This window comes from Poromitra crassiceps (assembly GCF_964638095.1).
Source record: "Poromitra crassiceps genome assembly, chromosome: 20".
Lineage (NCBI taxonomy): Eukaryota > Metazoa > Chordata > Actinopteri > Beryciformes > Melamphaidae > Poromitra > Poromitra crassiceps.
In genome coordinates, this window is record NC_139637.1 from 1,773,226 (window position 1) to 1,795,389 (window position 22,164).

At 43.1% G+C, this 22,164-nt stretch overlaps 1 protein-coding gene across 4 annotated transcripts in view; it reads right to left on the minus strand.

Annotated features, from left to right (window-relative positions):
• The window catches only part of tpd52l2b (tpd52 like 2b), a 78,042-nt gene that overhangs the window by 13,800 nt on the left and 42,078 nt on the right, over window positions 1-22,164 (minus strand). The window contains exons 4-6 of one of the 4 annotated variants that reach the window (XM_083657247.1): window positions 15,572-15,619; window positions 14,205-14,252; window positions 1,492-1,593 (exon numbers count right to left, since the gene is read on the minus strand). In XM_083657247.1, coding sequence (XP_083513373.1) covers window positions 1,492-1,593; window positions 14,205-14,252; window positions 15,572-15,619 — 198 coding nt within the window. The remainder of the gene's footprint in view (window positions 1-1,491; window positions 1,594-14,204; window positions 14,253-15,571; window positions 15,620-22,164) is intronic. The other 3 variants (XM_083657248.1, XM_083657249.1, XM_083657250.1) reach the window with 3 other exon arrangements.

Here is a 22,164-nt window from a genome sequence, read left to right on the forward strand (position 1 = left end):
TGTTAGTAACAGATCTACACTGTCTCTAAATGTGTCTACTCCATGTTAGTAACAGATCTACATTCTGTCTCTAAATGTGTCTACTCCATGTTAGTAACAGATCTACACTCTGTCTCTAAATGTGTCTACTCCATGTTAGTAACAGATCTACACTCTGTCTCTAAATGTGTCTACTCCATGTTAGTAACAGATCTACACCCTGTCTCTAAATGTGTATACTCCATGTTAGTAACAGATCTACATTCTGTCTCTAAATGTGTACTCCATGTTAGTAACAGATCTACACCCTGTCTCTAAATGTGTCTACTCCATGTTAGTAACAGATCTACACTCTGTCTCTAAATGTGTCTACTCCATGTTAGTAACAGATCTACACTCTGTCTCTAAATGTGTCTACTCCATGTTAGTAACAGATCTACACCCTGTCTCTAAATGTGTCTACTCCATGTTAGTAACAGATCTACACCCTGTCTCTAAATGTGTCTACTCCATGTTAGTAACAGATCTACACTCTGTCTCTAAATGTGTCTACTCCATGTTAGTAACAGATCTACACTCTGTCTCTAAATGTGTCTACTCCATGTTAGTAACAGATCTACACCCTGTCTCTAAATGTGTCTACTCCATGTTAGTAACAGATCTACACTCTGTCTCTAAATGTGTCTACTCCATGTTAGTAACAGATCTACACCCTGTCTCTAAATGTGTCTACTCCATGTTAGTAACATATCTACACCCTGTCTCTAAATGTGTCTACTCCATGTTAGTAACAGATCTACACTCTGTCTCTAAATGTGTCTACTCCATGTTAGTAACAGATCTACACTGTCTCTAAATGTGTCTACTCCATGTTAGTAACAGATCTACATTCTGTCTCTAAATGTGTCTACTCCGAGTAGTGAGTTTACCACAGACACTGACCGCGGGTCAGTTTGGTAATTTCTCAATTAGTGGTTAGGGTTAGATGAGGGGGGCATGAAGCTGATCCCTGCTCAGCACTATAGGAACAATTCAGACATACAAGAAACAATGAGTAGTGGACCATGTCAGAGTAGCCAAGAACTTCAGCTGGCTTCACATTGGAGTAATGGAGGATTCATTTTTTTGGGTTATAAAATCCAATACACACTTAAAGTCACAATTGTACTTTTAAACACATTTTGGAGACACCCAGTCATCAGTGAAGATGCTTTTCATTCTATTAGGGTAACTAATTAACTAATTAGTTAATTCATTAACTAATCTCACAATTATGGAGAACTACCAACCAATCTTCTACAAGAGGTGGCTGCAAACTAAGTATCTAAATTGTTTGTCAACATTTTACAAAAGCATGAGTGCATTTTGGTTGTCTCTGCTGTTCTTGATCCAGTGTTAAAATAGCTCCATGATTCTCCGGTTCTCCCTCGTTCTGCTCTGACACGTCCACTCTTACTCCTTCTCTCTTGTAGCCTAGCGCGTGTCGGCCATTTTGGCTGGGCTGCGTGGTACCTCATGTCGCCCAGCCTCCTGCTGATGGCGGTGCCCACTGTGGAGAGAGCCGCACTGGTCTTCTGCCCCGCCTGGGAAAGAGTCTCCTGAGTCTTCTTGTATCTGCAGAGAGGATTGAGAGAGAGAGAGAGAGGGAAGGATGGAAGGAGAGAGGAGAGGAGGAAGAGATATGGAAGGACAGAAGGAAGGAGAGAGAGGAGGGAGAGAGGTGGAAGGACAGAGGAGAGGAGGGAGAGAGAGGTGGGAAAGAGAGGGAAGGAGAGGAGGGAGAGGAGAGAGAGAGGTGGGAAAGAGATGGAAGGACAGAAGGACAGAGGAGAGGAGGGAGAGAGGTGGGAAAGAGAGGGAAGGACAGAAGGACAGAGGAGAGGAGATGAGGGAGAGAGAGAGAGGGACATTAGACCACAACATTTGAACCAAACACAAAAACACAGGTGAAGTTACTGAAGTGAGTGGAAGCAGCGCAGCATTCAGCAGGGCTGGGTGGGTATCACCACTGGCACTCATTTCCCCACTCATTATGATTCCGACACACAAGGTTTCAGTTCGATACGACTCAATATTTCAGTTACAATACCAATGTTGCTTAGGTATGAAAGAGAGTCTCAAATAACATACTGCAATTGTACAAGGAACCCTCTAACCTGGTGCATTTAGAATATTAACGTCTGCAGATGTTGATGCGATCGATCTCGTTGCGCTAAGAACCTAGTCTCGCTTACCAGACTCTCCCAGCAAAGGGGCTGGGAGAGTCTGGCCGGGGACGCTTTCTATTGTGGACTTGAGGGGAAAAAGGCTGTTTACAGCCATCCACCCAACGTACCACGCAGGCTGCTTCATTGCATAATAATCCACATCAATCGTTTTCAGCGTGTAGCAACGAGCTAGCGACTAGCACTGCTGCTGTTATTGTTTCAAAGGCAGCGGTGCAGGCATTTGAGTTCGGCAGATTCAACACGTACAGCAGCAGAGGCATACCGATTCGACACGGGGAGCGTGGAAAGGAAATCCAAATATGGTCGCAGCCGCAGTCAGAGCGGGTCGGAGCCAATTGTCGAGCTTGCAGGATTTCCATCCGGCACCGACTGAGATGGTCGGCACCAATGAGAGAGCTGAGTCCACCATGCTGCTTCCACCCAGTCAGACTACTAAGAACCAAACCACGAAAGTCTAACAGGGTTCGAGCTTCAAGCATCCACGGGAAAAGGCTTTATATTAAAAGATCAATATTGGGATTTAGGAATCGATATTACTTCCTTCAAATTAATATCGATATATTGATTCGTTTTTAAGCCAGCCCTACTCAAACGGTTAGTAATCACACAAACACATAAGAGACACTGCAGAGCGCGTCATCGTTCAGAAGCCACGCCCAAAACGGGGGAAAACAGAAACCCCCCCCTCCAATCCTGGCGTTCTCTCCAATGTCACGTGCATGGTTGCGTGTTGCACAAAAAGATCGTATATACGGAAGATGAACACTCCAACTTACTTCCTGACAGCTAGATCCACTCGCCAATTCTCAATGGCTTCCTTGTTTTGCTCAGGAGTACAAAAAAACTTTAACTGGCGATTTTTTACATTTGTTGTCTGCGCAGCCCCACCACACAACAGCTATTAGCTATGTTTAATTCAAGGAAAATGACGCTGGTGAATGGGAGTGAACGGAGCGCTTTCCCCTGTGATGGGCGTGGCCTATTTCTTGCAGTGTCTCTGTCTGAAGAAGATTTACAAACATTTAGGAAAATGTAGAAAAAAAGAGAGTTGGGAAGTTGCCTATCAACAGGAATCCACACAAGGCAGCAGAGATAAGTCAGGTCAACAGGCGTAGTCACACACCACAAACACACCCATAACAGACTGAAACACACCTTCATATAACACACACACACACACACACACACACACACACACACGACAGCTCGGCCACAGAGGCTAACTGTTAGAGCAAATACATCTTTGGAGTTAAACTGTGTTCAAGTGAACATGGTTGATGTGCTACACTGCTATCAAAAATTAGGGATGGGACCGATCCGATCCAATATCGGTATCGGGTGCCGATACTGACATAATTCACCGATCGGAATCACATTTTTTCTTCTTCTTTTTTTGCAATTCCAGCGCGGGCCGCGCTGGCCGTAATTTGCCCATGTATAATAGTATCCTTCTTTGCCTTGTATATTTTCTTATTTTTGTCTGCTTTTTGCAAGGTATATTTAAAAATATATATATTTAATTGGCCAAATCTTTGCCTATACTGTATATTCAAGAAAAATATTGGTATCAGAATAATATCGGTATCGGCAGATATCCAAATTCAGGTATCGGAATTGGATCAGAAGTGAAAAAATGTGGATCGGTGCATCCCTATCAAAAATGCTATAAGCCAATAATGACTCAAAATCATTCCAACAAACTTGATCATTCAATGTCTGTAAAATTGTTATTAATTAATCAACCATGGATTAAGTTTCTTATCCTATCAGGATCAAGTCTGTAAAACTGTTATTAATTAATTAACCGTGGATTAAGTTTCCTATGCTATCCATGAGAAAGTATCATTTGTTTCCATTTGGTCTTATCATTTTAAAAGTGGGCGTCACTTTCTCTTCAAAGTGGGTGATATTTTAGGCTCTGAAAACTTGCGACAATCACAGTCAAGTATTTTTATTTTATTTTGTATGACTCCCTGTGATTGACAACTCTCTTGGCAGCGGGGTAAACACTCCTGGCAAACTCCACCCATCTGGCACGCCACGGAGGTGAAAACAAACAAACAAGTTTCTACAACTGCTATTTGAGCCAGATCTGTCCAGGAGTTACAACATGTCTGTGACATAATATGAGTAGAGGATCAGTAGAAGAATTGTTGGCTCCCTGCAAGGCAAGTTGATCTGAATAACGTATTAGTGGTTGAAAAAGATTACAAGTTTACAAGAAGGCTGCTTGTAAATAGGGTGAATCACGATGACTGACTGTTGATTATTCTTTAGTCGACTCGACTGATTACTAGGAGTGTGCCAAAAAAATTGATTCATGTAAGAATCACAATTCTCGATTCACAACTCCCAAAAATCAACCTTTTTTTTGGTATTACTTGAACATTGTTCTTCACTGAGAACTGGGAAATACTAAGAAGTTTGTATTTGTTCAAGTTGAGCATGAATAAATGTTACCTTTTGTCTTAGCTTTGTCTTTGTGTGTACTGTGTTTACATTATTGCAAATCAGTTGATAAAACTTTTTCAAAGATAAAAACGACATAATTTTATACACTTTTATACACCGCCTTCCTTAGCACACAGCGGACTGGAGAGTAGATCCTGAAATCCGCCTATGAATCAAGAATTGATTTTGAATTGGAATCGTTTCAAATAGAGCATCGATTTTGAATCGACTCGTGACCCCAGGAACCAGAATCGAATTGGGGTTCTCTGACTATTGTCCTAACAGTTTGTATAGTTTTTGCTGTTGTTCTCTTTGATTTTACAAATAGAGACAGTCAGTCTGTGTGGGACCGCCCGCAAAATGTTACTACGGCTGGGGCGCGAGTGGGGTAAAACCCCCCATATATCTCAATGGGCTGACTCACCAAAGGACGGTGCTGTGGCTCTAAACTACAGGATTTGGGATTCTAGAGAAGGTACATGTACGTCTGTTCTGATGTGCGTTCACTGCGCGGGGGTTAAATCCCCGATCCTGTCTGCCTGGGTTGGGCTAGCAGCTAAATGCTAACTATGCTGAATGGGGAGAAGCCGGGGAGGATTTACCCCACTCTGACCACGCCCCCAGCCAGCTACCCCAGCGTCTATGACGAGACATTGACTACTGTTATCTAGGCTGTGCACTTGGCTGCAAAAAAACAATGTCTACTTGGCCGGGGATAATAAAGTTTAATATGACAGCACTGTCCACTTGGTTGGGGATAATAAAGTTGAATATGACAACACTTCTTGAAAGTCGCTCACAATATCACATTGAGTGCCATGGACGAGTATGTTCGTCATTTCGTTTAGTAACGTAGAGTGCCAAGGACGAGTATGTTCGTCAATTGCGTTTTTTGACGGTGGGACGTGGATCAAAGCCTCAGGCATCTCCTGTACAAATATGGGAGCTATTGAAGGTGTATAACCTATTTTACGGACTCATTAGGTGGCGACAGTGCTCTCCAGATTACAGAAAGGTCCGGAAAACAGGAGGAAAAAGCCGTGATCAAAGAGAAACTGATGCATGCTGCAGCCAGAGCGATATAGATTGCTCTATCTGCAGCTGACGTTGTCTGCGAACCGCAGTCAATCCGCGCCCACAACTGAGCTCCTCTGCCTCTGTCTGTCTGTCTGCATAGTTTCTCCACACGATTACCCGCCAGAAAGGCAGCACCCGACGCCGAAGGGCCAAACCTTTCCCTGCAGTCCGGTTTGGCATTTCCGTGTCGCGCTGGGAGCCGCCCGGCGCACGAAAACGAAGCTCTCCGAAAATAGACTGGGTGCGTGTAGGCTGTGTGTTAGTGTGGGGAGGAGTTTGCAGCTGAGGGGGGGAGAGGGGGGTGGGGCACGCAGGCACTAGCCTAGGTAAACCCAGCCCCCACGTGACCTGCTCTCTCAGTTCCCAGTCACTACTGAGAACAGGTCTGAGAGCAGGTCACGTGGGGGATGGGTTTACCCAGGCTATGCAGGCACCACACAACTACACCACGTCACTACATCAGAAAATATTAGCTAGAGTCAGTGAATGTGCTTGAAATGCTTCATTTCACAAAAGGCTGAATATCTCAGCTTATAATTTGAAACCTGTCTTTTTGCTCAAAACAGCCTATCTTCTCCGGCTCATAACTAAAGAACGGAAAATGGTATCAATAAACTTTTTTTTGCAGATGATAGAAGAGAGTCTCATCGTTCTTTGTGCGTGTTCGGTGTTTACATAGTAATATCACACAATATTCTGTGGGCCTCGAGAAATCACTGAAAACGCTCTGAAACTCTGGCACTGGGAGCGTCCGTTCTCCAAAAGTGGCTGGCACTCAATGAGTTAAGAGTCAACTAAAATGTCTAGACATGGATATACCACAAGGCAAGCATTAGATTCACGGTTTACTCTACCTCTACCAAAAACAAATGCACTGAAAAAGACGGTAATGTATAGAGCAGTTGCTTACTGGAATAAAATACAGAGAAATATAACTATGGCAAGGAACAAATTTATGTTTAAAAAAAAGTTAAAAATTGCAGTTATGAATAATAAGATAGATTTTGGTCTTTGATTTACTGATTTGTTAATTGTGCAACATGGAAGGAATTTGTATTACGGTATGTATTATGTATTATATATTGTAATCAAGTATTTCAATTATAATATGATGGTTTCATGTGAGTATGGTAAAAATAAGGTCAGTATAAGTTGTTTTTGCTGGTGCAATTACTCAGGAAGACCAATACATTTCTTTTTGTTTATGAGAAGAGTTGACACGGTTGATATTTGATTGACATGAATATTGAGTGAGCCTTGACTCACTTGTTTTTTGTTTTTGTTTGTTTTTATTTCTTTTTGTTGTGTTGTTTTTACTCCAATGCTTTTGGATTTTTATGTTTGTATTTTACGTGTTTGGACCATCGACATAAATAAATATGGACACAGCGTGGCTATCTCCGTCCAGCAGGGTCGAATGAAGCAGAAATCCTGCCAGATCAGTGAACCAGATTCTGCGCAGTAGGTCCTTTGAGTTAGAACCTCTGTGAGGTCCCCGCCCCTCTGAACTTTCTTATGTAGAGCTGCTGTTTCTAGATTTGCGCACAGTGCGTTGTGTATTTATATACAGTCTAGCTCTGTAAATATGGCACTTTAAGTTGTAATATTTTTTGTCTCGCCAAAAGTAACCAGGAAGATTCCCACTATGAGATCAGTTTATCAAAATGACGCATGTACGAAAATCTGATTTTCGTTGTCGGAGATTGAGTTGTATCAGCCAGACAAGTCAGACCTCCGGGCTGCTCTCAGCCCGTGCTCTGAGAGCAGCCCGGAAGAGGAGCCTCTCAGCCCGGAAGCCAGGGCTGCTCGGCTCTCAGCCTCTCACTGGGAGAAATTCTCAGATGAAATTATGTTTGCAGCTCTGTGTTGATGAGCCTAATGTTTCCGTGGCATTTTTATTAACTTCATGATTTAATTCCTTTTGGAGCAAATGTTGGGTTAACAAATCTAACCGTGAGGCTACATTGTTGTACCCCCCCGGTACAGTGTGGGTAGGGCAGCCAAACCTAACGTTAGCCCAGTGCGTGAGCCAGGCTGCCTGGTCGATTCTCTGACTCTGTATATCCCACTGAGCTATATCTTATTTATGCCAATGGTATATCGTTACTAAGAGAGGAGCTTGTGAAGAACGAACATCCCCACAGTCAAAGCATTTCCCCGAGATATGCATATAAAAACGTTTGTTGCTTTATTAGCCTACAAAAAATAAAACCTCTGTATGTGATGCTAACCCGTTAGCGATGAGCTAATGGCTGGTGGTTGTGTACTAGGCCTCATCTTATCATCTAGGCCTCATCTCATCTAGGCCTCATCTTATCCGGGACGGGAGTTAACGTTATAAAACACATTTCCTGTCAGTTTGACAACCTGGTCAGTTAAATATGTCTATTATTGTGTTATTCCAGCTATCGTTATCGGTTGTTAAGTTATAGTAATATTAAGCCGATAAATAATGAAAAACAGCAGACTAGCGCAAGCAGCTAACGCTAATGCTAGCCTGCATGTTAAAAACCATTGTGTACCTATAACGTAGCTGGAGTAACTAATAAAACACATATTTTCTGAACTTACTTCAGTCAACCCATTAGTTTGTCTATGTCAAACTAACGCTAGCTCTATAATATGAAGAGCCTGTCCAGCCAATGACGGCTTGAGACTGGCTGCCACAGCTGTCAATCATCCCTTTTTATATGTCAAATAACTACTTAAAAACAAACTGATCAGAAAAATGACCACTTGCACAGGCATTAGCATGATAATGATCTAAAATGATACAAACCACCTTTGGAAAAAAATTATCTGACGTGTACTGTGATTATTTCGGTTGTCCATTTCCCCATCTACTAACATGGGGAGGCGGGCCTTGTGACCTATAATGGATACAGCCGCCAGAGCGGCGATCTAACATGCAATGGCTTCGCTAAAGGGGACCAGGCCTACACCCCTGGTTTGGACCCCAGGAAGAGTAGTCTCACCTTTGGTCTAGACTAATGGGGATCCACAATAAACAATAAACAATAAACAATAAAGCAGCTGCCAAAATCGTTGTTAGTCAGATGAAATGTGAAGAGTCAGTTTGCCAGCAGGCATCTCTCCAGCACCAAAGCAAGCCCCGCCCCACTACCACACTGATAAACACATGTTTCTACAGTCCTGCCATTTGATGATATCAATACATTCAGCATATTGGGACATTTAAACTGAAGGAGCACGTGTGCTAACCTTGCTTGCAAGATGAATAACCTTGCGAGATCAAAAGAGATTCTCTCGACGTAATCCATCTTGATATGCACAGGCAGTTAAGATGATTGGCTTAGAAACCCGAACCATGGCCGGCTCGTCGAATCAGCGGCAGCCTTAGGCAGGCTTTCTGTGTGACGCTACTGAGAAGCGTCTGGGCAAGTAGTGGGTACATGGTCTTTGTAGTTCTTTTCACTCGTCAACATGGCTGCCGCTGCGGAAGTTATTTCTCAACTGGACAGCATTTCCAAAATATCAAAACGTTTATTAATCCAATCCAATTATTAATCGCTCATGCGTTAGTTTGTGGAAATTCCCGTGCAATAATCATAACTCTGGCCCCAGCCCACATCACTCTAGCGAGCACATGTTAGCCTACATTAGCTTCCACAAAACACACACACAAAGCTGTGCTTTACATTCTTATACGGAGATAGCGAGGCAGCATAGTAAATAAACACACGTGGCACTGCGCTCCGTTTTCATCAATGAACTATTAATAGCGCAAGGGACGGCCACTCGTCAATTCACTGCACGTAGCCAAACACTCCTGGCTGCTGTTAGCCGCTAATTAGCAACAAACATTTCAACAGGCTCATACCCCGGTCGCAAACATTACGTCAGAGGCATGGCGATCTGATTGGTTGAAGTTAACACGCACCAGCGGTGATAGACAGATGGGTCATCCAATCACCAGCCAAGTAGCTTGGAAAAAGTGCCCGCCTCCGTCAGCGGGTTGGATGACTGCATTCCCAGATGAACTGGTTTAGTGAAACGTAATGTGAAGCTAAACCGTCCATCTGGCAGCGTCAGGTTACACGTGTGCAACTTGACATTCAAAGCAGGGAGGGGTGTCATTAATTCATTTCATAGATCATGAGTCGACATTTATTCCCTGTGCTCCCAAATGTTTGTCTATAGACGCTTTTCACGGAATTGTGTGAGCCTGTGGTTTACAGTGATTTTACAACAGCTAAGTTTACGGCACGCTTATTGCTTAAAGCTGCATTCAGCGATGTGTTTGTGTTCAAATAAGTGTTAAATGGCTCTATATTCTGACTGCAATCACTGAAATAGAGTGTTTGGTCAGTGACTTGGAACCCCCAACCCCCCCAATGTCCTCTATCTCTCTCCTGTAGTCCTGCAGGCAGGGCGGACATATCTCCTGTCCTCTATCTCTCTCCTGTAGTCCTGCAGGCAGGGCGGACGTATCTCCTGTCCTCTATCTCTCTCCTGTAGTCCTGCAGGCAGGGCGGACGTATCTCCTGTCCTCTATCTCTCTCCTGTAGTCCTGCAGGCAGGGCGGACGTATCTCCTGTCCTCTATCTCTCTCCTGTAGTCCTGCAGGCAGGGCGGACGTATCTCCTGTCCTCTATCTCTCTCCTGTAGTCCTGCAGGGAGGGTGGACCTATCTCCTGTCCTCTATCTCTCTCCTGTAGTCCTGCAGGCAGGGCGGACGTATCTCCTGTCCTCTATCTCTCTCCTGTAGTCCTGCAGGCAGGGCGGACGTATCTCCTGTCCTCTATCTCTCTCCTGTAGTCCTGCAGGCAGGGCGGACGTATCTCCTGTCCTCTATCTCTCTCCTGTAGTCCTGCAGGCAGGGCGGACGTATCTCCTGTCCTCTATCTCTCCCCTGTAGTCCTGCAGGCAGGGCGGACGTATCTCCTGTCCTCTATCTCTCCCCTGTAGTCCTGCAGGCAGGGCGGACGTATCTCCTGTCCTCTATCTCTCTCCTGTAGTCCTGCAGGCAGGGCGGACGTATCTCCTGTCCTCTATCTCTCTCCTGTAGTCCTGCATGCAGGGCGGACGTATCTCCTCCTGTCCTCTATCTCTCTCCTGTAGTCCTGCATGCAGGGCGGACGTATCTCCTGTCCTCTATCTGTCTCCTGTAGTCCTGCAGGCAGGGCGGACGTATCTCCTGTCCTCTATCTCTCTCCTGTAGTCCTGCAGGCAGGGCGGACGTATCTCCTGTCCTCTATCTCTCTCCTGTAGTCCTGCAGGCAGGGCGGACGTATCTCCTGTCCTCTATCTCTCTCCTGTAGTCCTGCAGGCAGGGCGGACGTATCTCCTGTCCTCTATCTCTCTCCTGTAGTCCTGCAGGCAGGGCGGACGTATCTCCTGTCCTCTATCTCTCTCCTGTAGTCCTGCAGGCAGGGCGGACGTATCTCCTGTCCTCTATCTCTCTCCTGTAGTCCTGCAGGCAGGGCGGACGTATCTCCTGTCCTCTATCTCTCTCCTGTAGTCCTGCAGGCAGGGCGGACGTATCTCCGCAACCGTAACTCATAGAGACTCAGCGTTGAATTCAGGGTGAAAAAATACATAATAGTCCTTTAAAGGCATCGCGATCTGACCTTCCGTTTCCCAGAAAATGTAAACATTTCTCTGATTGGATAGTGGGAGGTCGATGCCTAATTTTGATCCAATCACAGAAATGTTTACATTGCCTGTAAAGGACTATATGTATTTTTTCACCTCGAATCCAACGCCGCCATCCGTGAGTCTCTAGAAGTTGCATGCAGGGCAGTTGCATGGAGTTCCAAGTTGCTGACCAAACACTCCATTTCAGTGATTGCCGTCAGACAGAGCCATTTAACACTTATTTGAACACAAACACAAACACATCGCTGAATGCACCTTACATTTGAAACCTAGCTTATGTCCTGTCAGCTATTGTATTAGCAAACACTGCAACAGGACGTAAGCTAGGGGGCCGTGGGCAATTTAGAACGTTTATGTTGTCAAATTAAAACAGTCTATAAAATGTGCAAAAGCTTGGGGAAAACGGCACCGCAGAGCCTCGAAAGACTAGGGATGGGCATCGTTATTATTATTATTATATTATTATTTTCGAATAATCGTTATTATCAAGGTCGACTTTTATTTTTGAAAGTCGAAATTCGGGGGGGGGGGGGGGGGGGAATTGTGAGTGCAATGTTGCATTGTCTCCCCTGATTCTAAGTATAGTCGAATCGCTTGGTTTGAGCAAGTAAAACAATTTCTATAAGCATTTTAAGCAAGGTTTATGGAAAAATGAATGGTGGATGAAATCCCATGAAGAGGGAGAGGGGGTGACTTTGGCACCCCTTTGGCACTCAGACCTGAGCCTACTAAATATTTAATGAACCACTCATGATTGTCAAAACTGTTTTTTATTTTCAAAAATGTCAATGTCATGTAACATGTTCTTTATATGGGATCAGTATAGTCTCATATCTTTACTTCAGTGGTGCAATGCTTGTTTGAGCTAAAAATCCACAGCAGAAGCTTTTTCTATTAATTAATAAAGCCTTAGACTTAGGCCCAATCCCAATTCCTATCTTAACCCTCAATCTTAACCCTCAGTCTCAAAAATGCGCACTCCCGCGAAGTGCTAGTGCTGTCCCGATTCTCACTTTGTTAAGTTAAGGGTCGAGTTTGAGGGCTCTACGGCACTCAGTTTTGAGATTTTCCACGACCACACTTGGCGGTGAGTGCGATCCCAGAATCCCTTGCGTGTCATCAGCTAGATCCATTCAGATGGAAGATGGCGGCGAAAGGAGGAAAAAAGTAGCCCTACAAAGTTAAGTATTTCCTTGTTAATAGAGATGTAAAAATTACGATAACCATTGTATTAGCTTAGTTTAATGTCATTTTATGGATTTCCGTTTTGGAATCCTAACAACAATTGTTGTTGCTAACGAGTGGGGGCTAGAATGACCGTGCTTTCCGACGTGAGGGCTGGCTTGACTGCAGTGTTTAACTGCAGTCAAGCCAGCCCTCACGTCGGAAAGCACGGTCATTCTAGCCCCCACTTGTTTTGTGGTGCGTTGCATTACACGTAGGCTGTATCTTGATCAAAACAACTCAACAACGACATTACCACCGAGAATTATGGCATTTCGTAACAACGTTAACAATGTTATAATATAATAATAATAATATGGCTTGACCAGCACGGCTACTGACTATCGATAGTTAGCAACAACAAATGTGTTAGGCTCCAAAACGGAAATCCATAAAATGACATTTAAACTAAGATAATACAATGGTTATTGTAATTTCTACATCTATATTATCAAGGAAATATTTGTAAGGATGCTTTTTTCGTCTCCTTTTGAATTGACAGACTGGACGGAGCTTTGGCATATTGCTGCCCCCCACAGTCTGAAGACGTATCTGCCTTTAAGGGCTGTCCCATTTTAAAGTCGCAAGATAGCCCTTAACACTTAGTTTTGAGGGCTACTAAGATTGAGGGTTGAGCTTGAGGGTTAAGATTGAGGGTTAAGAAAAGAATTGGGATTGGGCCTTAGAATCAGGGGAGACAATGCAACATTTCACTCACAAAAAAAAAAAAAAAAAAAAAAAAAAAAAATCCGAATTTCGATTAACACATTGAGTGCCAGCCATTTTTTCAATCCTGTAGGTAAGTTGTGCCAGGGTTTTTTTTGAGGATTCTGGCTCATTTTACAAGAGCCGAGGATTATTTTCTGTTAAGAATTCGTGAACACCAATCATCTAAAAATAACTACGGTAATAGAATGTGTGCTTTCTCTGTCTAAAAGAGTTAGTTTGCAGAGTTAGTAGTTATGTAGATATTAGCCGTTGAGTACAGCATGGTTTCAGAGATTTTCAGAGAGTTTGGAGATAAATGGATTTTTAGAACCACCTCACGTGCCTGTGATTATGGGTGCCCTTGTCTCCCACTCTGTGCGCTCTCTCTCTCTCTCTCTCTCTCTCTCTCTCTCTCTCTCCTCTCTCTCGTCGAAGACCAGAGCCATTTGTCAACCACAACCTTTTTCCATCTACTTTTCGTAAAACGCTAAAAAATAGTTTTACTTTGCCAAACCAAGCGATTCAGCTATATGTGGAATCACAAGAGAAGAGACCATAGAAAATTTCACTCAAACCAAAACTTGATCAAATAAATAAGACATTTTGTTTTGAAGTTTTGGTCAGAGTGAAATGTTCCACGGTCCAAATATGGCTGAATCGCTTGGTTTGACCGTAGTTTTTTTTTTATAGCGTTTTATGAAATTTAGATGTAAAAAAGAATGGCGGACGACTAGCTCTGGTGCGTATGCCTAAACCAGAAGTGGGCACGTCTTCGGCTCTCTAGTATTGTATAAACCCAGAACCAAAAGCAAGGACAGTCAAAAAAAAAAGAAAAAAAAAAGGCGAGAAGCTCCTCCAACTGAAAATCAAAACTTGGCAATGAAGAAAACAAGGTAAAAGTGAAAGGGGTCAACTCACGCTTCAGAGCGGGTAATGTCATCCAAAGTGGCTGAGGCAGACACATATCTACGGACACAACAGTAGGATCATGACACAGTGCCCAGAGAGAGAGAGAGAGAGAGAGTGTGTGTGTGTCTCCAAACTCCTCCCTCCGTCTGTGCTGCGCAGTGCTCTGCTGCTGGGAGTTTGAGCAGCGACTCTCCCTGGCAGCGAGTGTGGATAGGTCTCACTGTCTCTTGGGTTTGAGAGCCCCGATGAACCCCCGTGCGACTCTAGGCTTTATGCTGCTCACCCAGTCCATTTCTGGAACCCCCCACCGCAGCAGCGCGAAGCGTCCCCGCCTACAGTATGAGAATGAGGCTCGTTCGTTTCTGACTGTAAAATCGCCAAGCCATTTCCGCGGGAGGCGGCTGCTTTTGGTCCACGGGTCCCGTGGCTGTGGCTTTGTCTCTGTCTCTGTCTGGAGAGAACTGTCACCACTTAGTGGTCGGTAAAATAGATTATACACATTCTCTTGCTCCAATAGTGATATAGAAGACGTAAAAGTTGTTGATTGATGTCCCACCGTCAAAAAAAAAAAATGTTTATGTAAGACGAGATATCTCGGCTCTGGCACTCAAGCGTTGGATTATGTAAGACGAGATATCTCGGCTATGGCACTCAACGTGTTAAAAAGTCGACTTTGGCCAGCGAATTTCGAATAGTGTTTTTGCTAGAAATGCCCATCCCTACGAAAGACGCAATGATGTGATCATCATGAGGCCGACATGACGGAGAAAAACCTTCCTCCGATACAGCAGCAGCTAGCAGCCACAAAGACACATCTACCACACATCACCCGCAACATCAGCACCAGCCAAGAAGATACACAGCCAAAGTCACGCACACTTCCCGTTTAGAAGACCAGAGCCATTTGTCAACCACAACCTTTTTCCATCTACTTTTCGTAAAACGCTAAAAAATAGTTTTACTTTGCCAAACCAAGCGATTCAGCTATATGTGGAATCACAAGAGAAGAGACCATAGAAAATTTCACTCAAACCAAAACTTGATCAAATAAATAAGACATTTTGTTTTGAAGTTTTGGTCAGAGTGAAATGTTCCACGGTCCAAATATGGCTGAATCGCTTGGTTTGACCGTAGTTTTTTTTTTATAGCGTTTTATGAAATTTAGATGTAAAAAAGAATGGCGGACGACTAGCTCTGGTGCGTATGCCTAAACCAGAAGTGGGCACGTCTTCGGCTCTCTAGTATTGTATAAACCCAGAACCAAAAGCAAGGACAGTCAAAAAAAAAAGAAAAAAAAAAGGCGAGAAGCTCCTCCAACTGAAAATCAAAACTTGGCAATGAAGAAAACAAGGTAAAAGTGAAAGGGGTCAACTCACGCTTCAGAGCGGGTAATGTCATCCAAAGTGGCTGAGGCAGACACATATCTACGGACACAACAGTAGGATCATGACACAGTGCCCAGAGAGAGAGAGAGAGAGAGAGAGACACACACACACACACACACACACACACACACACACAAAACTCACAATGCAGTACAGTAGAGTTCAGTGTTCATTTCGCTGATGAAAAATGTTCGTCAACAACCTATTTTCACTGATGAAAACGAGGCGTTAACTAATTAATAATGAACTAAAAAGGTTGTGATGACAAAAACTCTGAGAAAATCTACTGACACTTCCTTCAACGGATAAAAGTAGATGAGAAAGGAGGGACCAATTGGAAATAGATCGAAGAAGAAGAAAATAAGAAGTTAAACAGTTAAGTCTGTGTCTGTATTGCACGTTCAAACCTTAAGACCTTTTTCCAATGAGTTTGGAAATTCTAGATAAACATTTATATAAAGTACTTTAACTAAGCCTGTTAGATTTTAGTAGACCCAATCTACCGTAGATTTAATCCAGTGGTTCTCAAACTTGTTCACATCATGGACCCCTAATCTGACACAAATTAGACCACGGACCCCCATTTGATAAGATTTTTGCTTTTAGATGTTTTATTACAAAAAGTGTATGAAACCCATGACCAAAATAATCCTACATTCTGTCATTGTGTTACTTATGGAATTATAGTCAAAATAAATGTTTTCCCTTTTTTCTGGGGCCCCCCTGGAACCCCCTCAAGGACTCCTGGGGGTCCAGACCCCACTTTGAGAACCACTGATTTAGTCGACTAAAATCTTATATTTAGTCAACTAAAACTTAGTCTCGCTGGCCAGCCTCCCCTCCCTTCCATGAGAGGAATCTGGAGCAGGTCTCCGTAGTGGGATTGCGATGGGCGGCGCTTAGCGGCAGTGCCCTTGGAAAATAGTTTCCAACAATCCAACTTGCCATTTTCAGCGTGTAGCAACGAGCTAGCGTGTAGGTTTCTGCCGTTAGCTTGCTAGCTAGTTAGCGTTGTTGTTTTCACTGCAGCGGCAGGGCACTATTTACAGCGACACACAGGGAGGAGGGAGCGGAAGCCGCTCTGATTGACATGGTCGGAGCCAAAGCTTCTTAAGTGGGGAGCGGACATCCGGCAGCGCCTGAAATCGAGCAGGGGAGGGCTTATGCCAGCAGCCTGTTTCCGTGCAGCCAGACTCCTCTCACGGAAGGGAGGGGAGGGTGGCCAGCGAGACTAACAAAAACTAGATTAAAACGAAAACATTTCAGATGACTGAAATATGACTAAGATGTCATTTTAGTCAGAAGACTATGACTAAAACTACATCAAATGTTGCTGACAAATTAACACTGCAGTAGAGTCACTCTTAGACACATTTTCCATTTTAAATGTGATTACTGATTCCAGACTTTGATTTATTGGCTGGATTTGAAGGTTCTGCTTGATGTGCAACAGGGTTCTGATGCTAATAACAACTCTGTTTATTATTTTGATGCATTTGATTATTCTCTGCACCCTGAAGAAGGGGCAGGGCCGCAAAGTGCGGGAGCATTTTATAACATTTTAACATGAAAAATCCAAGAATAACTAAGGCTTTTTAAACTTTAAACAGAGGAGATTGTTTTGCCCCCCCACCCTCCTGAAACATATCAAGTCCTCATATTTTCATTAAGCAGCTCCATTGAACATGTTCCTCATCTGATCAACAGTGATACCACACTTTGACACTGAATTTGGAAACGGCCAATATTTTCTGCAGATATTCAATGTCTTTCAATTTGACAATTTTCAAGGCAAAACATTTCACGTATTCTTTGTTTCTATGAGTCTCCCTCAGGGTCTGAAATTAACTTTTTGACTCACCGGCCAAATAGCCAGAGGTGGTGGACAAGATTTTTTTTTTTACCAGTCAAAATAATTAATTGCATTTTTTTGGGTCATGTACTGTATACGTAAATATACTATCACTAACAGTAACATTAATACAAATACTTAATTAATGTGAAGAACACAAACACTGATTCTAATAATACTAACCAGTAACTGGGTTTCCATCCAAATGTATCGCATAATTCAAGCGAATTTTGTGAAAATCCGCAAAATAAAATGCGAATTTATGCATGTTTCCATTCAGTTTTGTTTAGCGAGTTTTGGGAGTCGGCAGGTTGAGCAGTCGGTGGCGCTTCTCGTCAGGAGGAGGCGTAACGTGCCTGTGTGCCTGTAAGAGATCTCTATCAGCGGAGACCTGCTTTGATTGAGTCATCACCCGGTGATGGTGATGATCACCGTCCTCATCGTCGTAAAGTCGCCTTCAAAGCATGATGTTAGATTATAACGAACTAGTTGTGTGGCTTAGCCTTCCCAAATGTTGAGGGTCGTTTTTTAGAATTTAATACATAGAATTGCGAACATTACATTCAATTTCATTCAGACTGCCTGGCGCTAATCGCCACCATTTCCCCCTGGAGTAGCATGAAGCGGAAGTGAAGTCACATCTGGTACGTCATCGTTAATTCGCAAAATCTGTTTCCATTGCAAAAGTTCGCATCTTCCTACTGTCGATACGCTGATAAATCCACCCCCTCCAAGCGTAAAAACATTTATGCGATATTTCGACCTTTATTCAAATTTCTGGTGTTTCCATTCAAGTTTATATTCGCATTTTGGGTAAATGCGAATATCCAGAGGTGGATGGAAACCCAGTTACTTCCCAGAGAATTTTTTTCAGGCCTGGAGGGATTTCGAAACGTACCCCGACCACAACAGTGGGGGGGCCCTCACTGGCGACGCTAAACTTTTAGCTAACCTGTTCGCATCTATGTTCGCAATGGCATCCCTAGTATCATACTATTATGGGATGCGATGCGAACAGTTGTATTATGGGATGTGCGTTTTCCCAGGCAACGACACACATTGACACATTTTGGAACAGTGCCTAAAAGCAAAATGCTTATTGTTTTGAATGATTTGGCATCTTCTATTACTGTCAACACTGTCAACACCAGTATTGTTGTATTGTAATAATATGCCATAAAGGTTTATTGACATTTTGGGGAGAGCAGATATATATATATTTTTTTGCAATTTTCTTTCTGGCCTGGCGGGCCCGCCAGGTCTGTAGAATGGTAGGGGAAACACTGCTAACAGAGTTTTTCTTCATTAGCTGACTAGTTTGGTACAAACATGCGGCTGATAGCCTTCTGGGATTCACTAACCAAATGCAAAATCTATTGGCTTTTGGCTACTGTTAATTTTGGACCCTGGTCACCATTGAAACAGTTGAAACAGTTATTTGAGTAGCAGCTTTAGTGTGGGCAGTATGACTCACTGCAGCCACTCAGTGGCAGGGGAAGTTCAGGAAGACATAACTGCCTTCAAATGAAGAATTATTTCACAAAAAGGTCGATTAACAATCAAATTAAAATATGCAAAGACAATCAAATGTCTTCCAAACTGATTCTGTAGCTGTGATCAGGAGAAATCCATCATATTATGGACAACATTGCCTGGCTGATAGCAGATATATCTATTAAAAGGCCAATACTGGTCCCACATATTGTCAAACTGACAGACGGTCCAACTGTGCTGAAGCAGGATTCAGTCCTATTTTCCAGGCATGAAGTTTGAAGCTGCCAGGCATGAAGTCAATGGGAGTTGTGGGCGGGTTCAAGGCACTGGGGAAAAGAGACTGCTCCTGGTGTGAACGGTTAAGCGTCAGTTCAGCTTGAGCCTGCCTCAAGCTTCAGTTACGGGACGTCTCCTGACCTGGACAGAGAGTTCCCTATTCATGTTCTCCATAGACCAAGCCAACTAGCGACCTACTGAATCGTGATGATGACCATAAAACATTTCACTTGGAGCAAAAACAAAAAATAACGGGAAAAAATAGAATTTTCCTGTCTTTATTTTTGCGCCAAGTGAAGTGTTTTATCCTCACTCACGACTCAGTAGGCTGCAGGTTGGCTTGTTTCCAGCCTGAAAGCTCATTATATAAGGATTTTTCAAACTGTCTATGGAGAAAATGAATGGGGAAGTTTCTTCCGGGGCAAGAGGCGTCACGTGACTGTTCAGCTCCATAGCCCGGAGTGTCAACACGACTATAGTGACAAAAGTGCAATGGGGCTCAACCAAGCCCCCAGGAATAGCGCTGGGCTTTGAAGCCAATTGAACATGCTGGCGAAGCTCTGTATTGCAAGTCACGTGACGCCATGCAGCCCAGAAAGGAACATTCCCATCCACTTGCATGGGGACGCCGGCAGCTGTTAAACCCAGGGGAAATTTTTCCGGGTGTCACTCAAAGTATAAAACGACTCTTTTAATTATCAAATATTCTTTTATGCGGCATTTTTTCTTCAGAAGCCACTAAAAGCCGCATACGGGTGTATTTTCTGGGGCTTCATGAACGCGCATTTCATGAATGCGCATTTGGCCACGGGAACGCGGATCATCAGAGCGAAGCGTCATCACTTCCTTGTTGTGAGGTGAGCTCGAGCTCCAGTCGTCATATGGTCATATCCAGTCCGATTTTGCCTTTTATTAAGATAATAAAGTAGTTATTTTACACGAGTAGCCCGCCGGAACATGTGTACAGATAACTACTGTTAACCGAAAACGTAGGTTTGGGATTATGTGTGTTTTCTGTGCTCTTTATGACATGGACAGCAAGCTAACACTGCCTTGGTTAATGTAAGGAGGTATCGTTACGTTAGCCTACCCCGTTATAAATGTTCTGTTGTGATTCTCTATTGTCTAATAAATGATTTTTAAATGGCTTGCCCTGTGCATGATTCCAATTCAGTTCCGTTGACAGTATTGTAGCGTCCAAGGTGTCGAGCTGTATTAGTGTATAGATTATAATTTTCATTTAGACAAGACCATGACTCAGTACTCATATCAGTACTTGCCAGTGATAACTGATTGCTGTTATAATAACAGTGAGTATGATATGACGTCTTGACAAAGTCAAAGTGCTGTAAAAAATTTTTACTAACAAGGTCCTTGTCAGGCAGTCATTCAATTATTGCTTTTATAATATTGGTTGTGATCAAGTCAAGATAACTGGCATCCATGTTCGGAAGTAGGCTACTCGGAAGTAGGCTAAATACATTTTTCCATAAACCTTGATGTACATCTATTCACCTTTTTCATCTCAAGGACCCCTCACTTTTATGGCACCAACAACATCAAAGCAAACCAGTCAGTTGAACTATGCTGCACTGTATCTAATCAGAATCAGAAAGACTTTAATGATCCCCTGGGGGAAATTGGGACAAGTTACAGCTGCTCGCAATCAGAACACACATAGCACAACACAGTATCACACTATCTCCCTAAACGTAAACAGCCAATACAATAAACTAAAATAAAGTAGAGTAAGTAGAATAAAGTATAATGTACAGTACGTGTCAAATTGCAGTTATTGCACACTGGAATTATATTAATCTGTTAGTTCTGCCTCCATTGGCTGTTAAACATATCAGTTTAATTATAGGACCGATATGGATTGATTTGATTTGATTAATTCATGCTTGCAGTGGTACCAAAAGGCTCACTGAAAAACTGCAGAATTTTCTCTTTTTTTTTTAGTAAGTTATCTGGTCAAAGTTTAAACTGTCTCATTGTACAGCCTAACTGCAGTGTGTAAGTTCCTCAGCCTGTTGGTTCTGGCCTTCATTTCACCCAGCTTGCTGAGTGTCCTGGCAGTACAAGTGCCTCGTGTTGATGGTAACAGGTCATGCAGAGGATGTTGTGCTTTCTGCATGTCCCTTATCAAGTTCACAGCAGCCTCCTCCCTCCTGATCTGGAGTGGGGGTAGAGCTTGTGAGATGTTGATGTAGGAGACTCTTGAAATCACTATATTTCAGTTTAACTCAAAGATAATACTAATATTTAGTTACATTTAATTAATAAAACAATAGTCACATAATGCCAAAGATTGAGGTGCCAAATCCAAAAAAACTCATGGATATGTATTGGAATGAGTCTATAAGACTCATTCTAAACATGTCAGGACTGAAAATTACATCACAAATTCATAGATTATATTCATAGATTTGGGGGAAAAGAAATGTCAAAATGATCTTTTGAGTCACTACATGACAGATAGAAAATATTAATCAGACAGTAGCAGGTAAGGCATATAGAGTATTGTAGGGATTCCTGTCCAGCAAAGTCACGGCATGAAGTCACACCAGTTATCTCACAACTTCAATACTAGGCTAGTTAATTATATTATCACTGATTGGTGGCTGTGCAACAGTTGCATGCTACTTTCTGTGGTTAACACACACACCGTTTGTATTTTAACTGTAAGATGCTGCCAATAGGTGTTATTGTAAGTTTTGATAACACTAGCCCTCTGGTGACAGAACTAAACAAGTCAACTTGATACAGTGTGACACTGCACGTTTTTAGACTCATTTATTTAGCGAATGCAAGGTCCTTGAGCCAATTGCCTCCTGATCTGCTGTAGGCCTATGGAGGGTGAATATTCCTCCTTCAAGTCTTTGTAGAGGGCAAGCTTCGATGATGTGTTGCATTGTCTGCTGCTCTCCACAAGCACACAGTGGGCTTGGGCTGCTGCCCC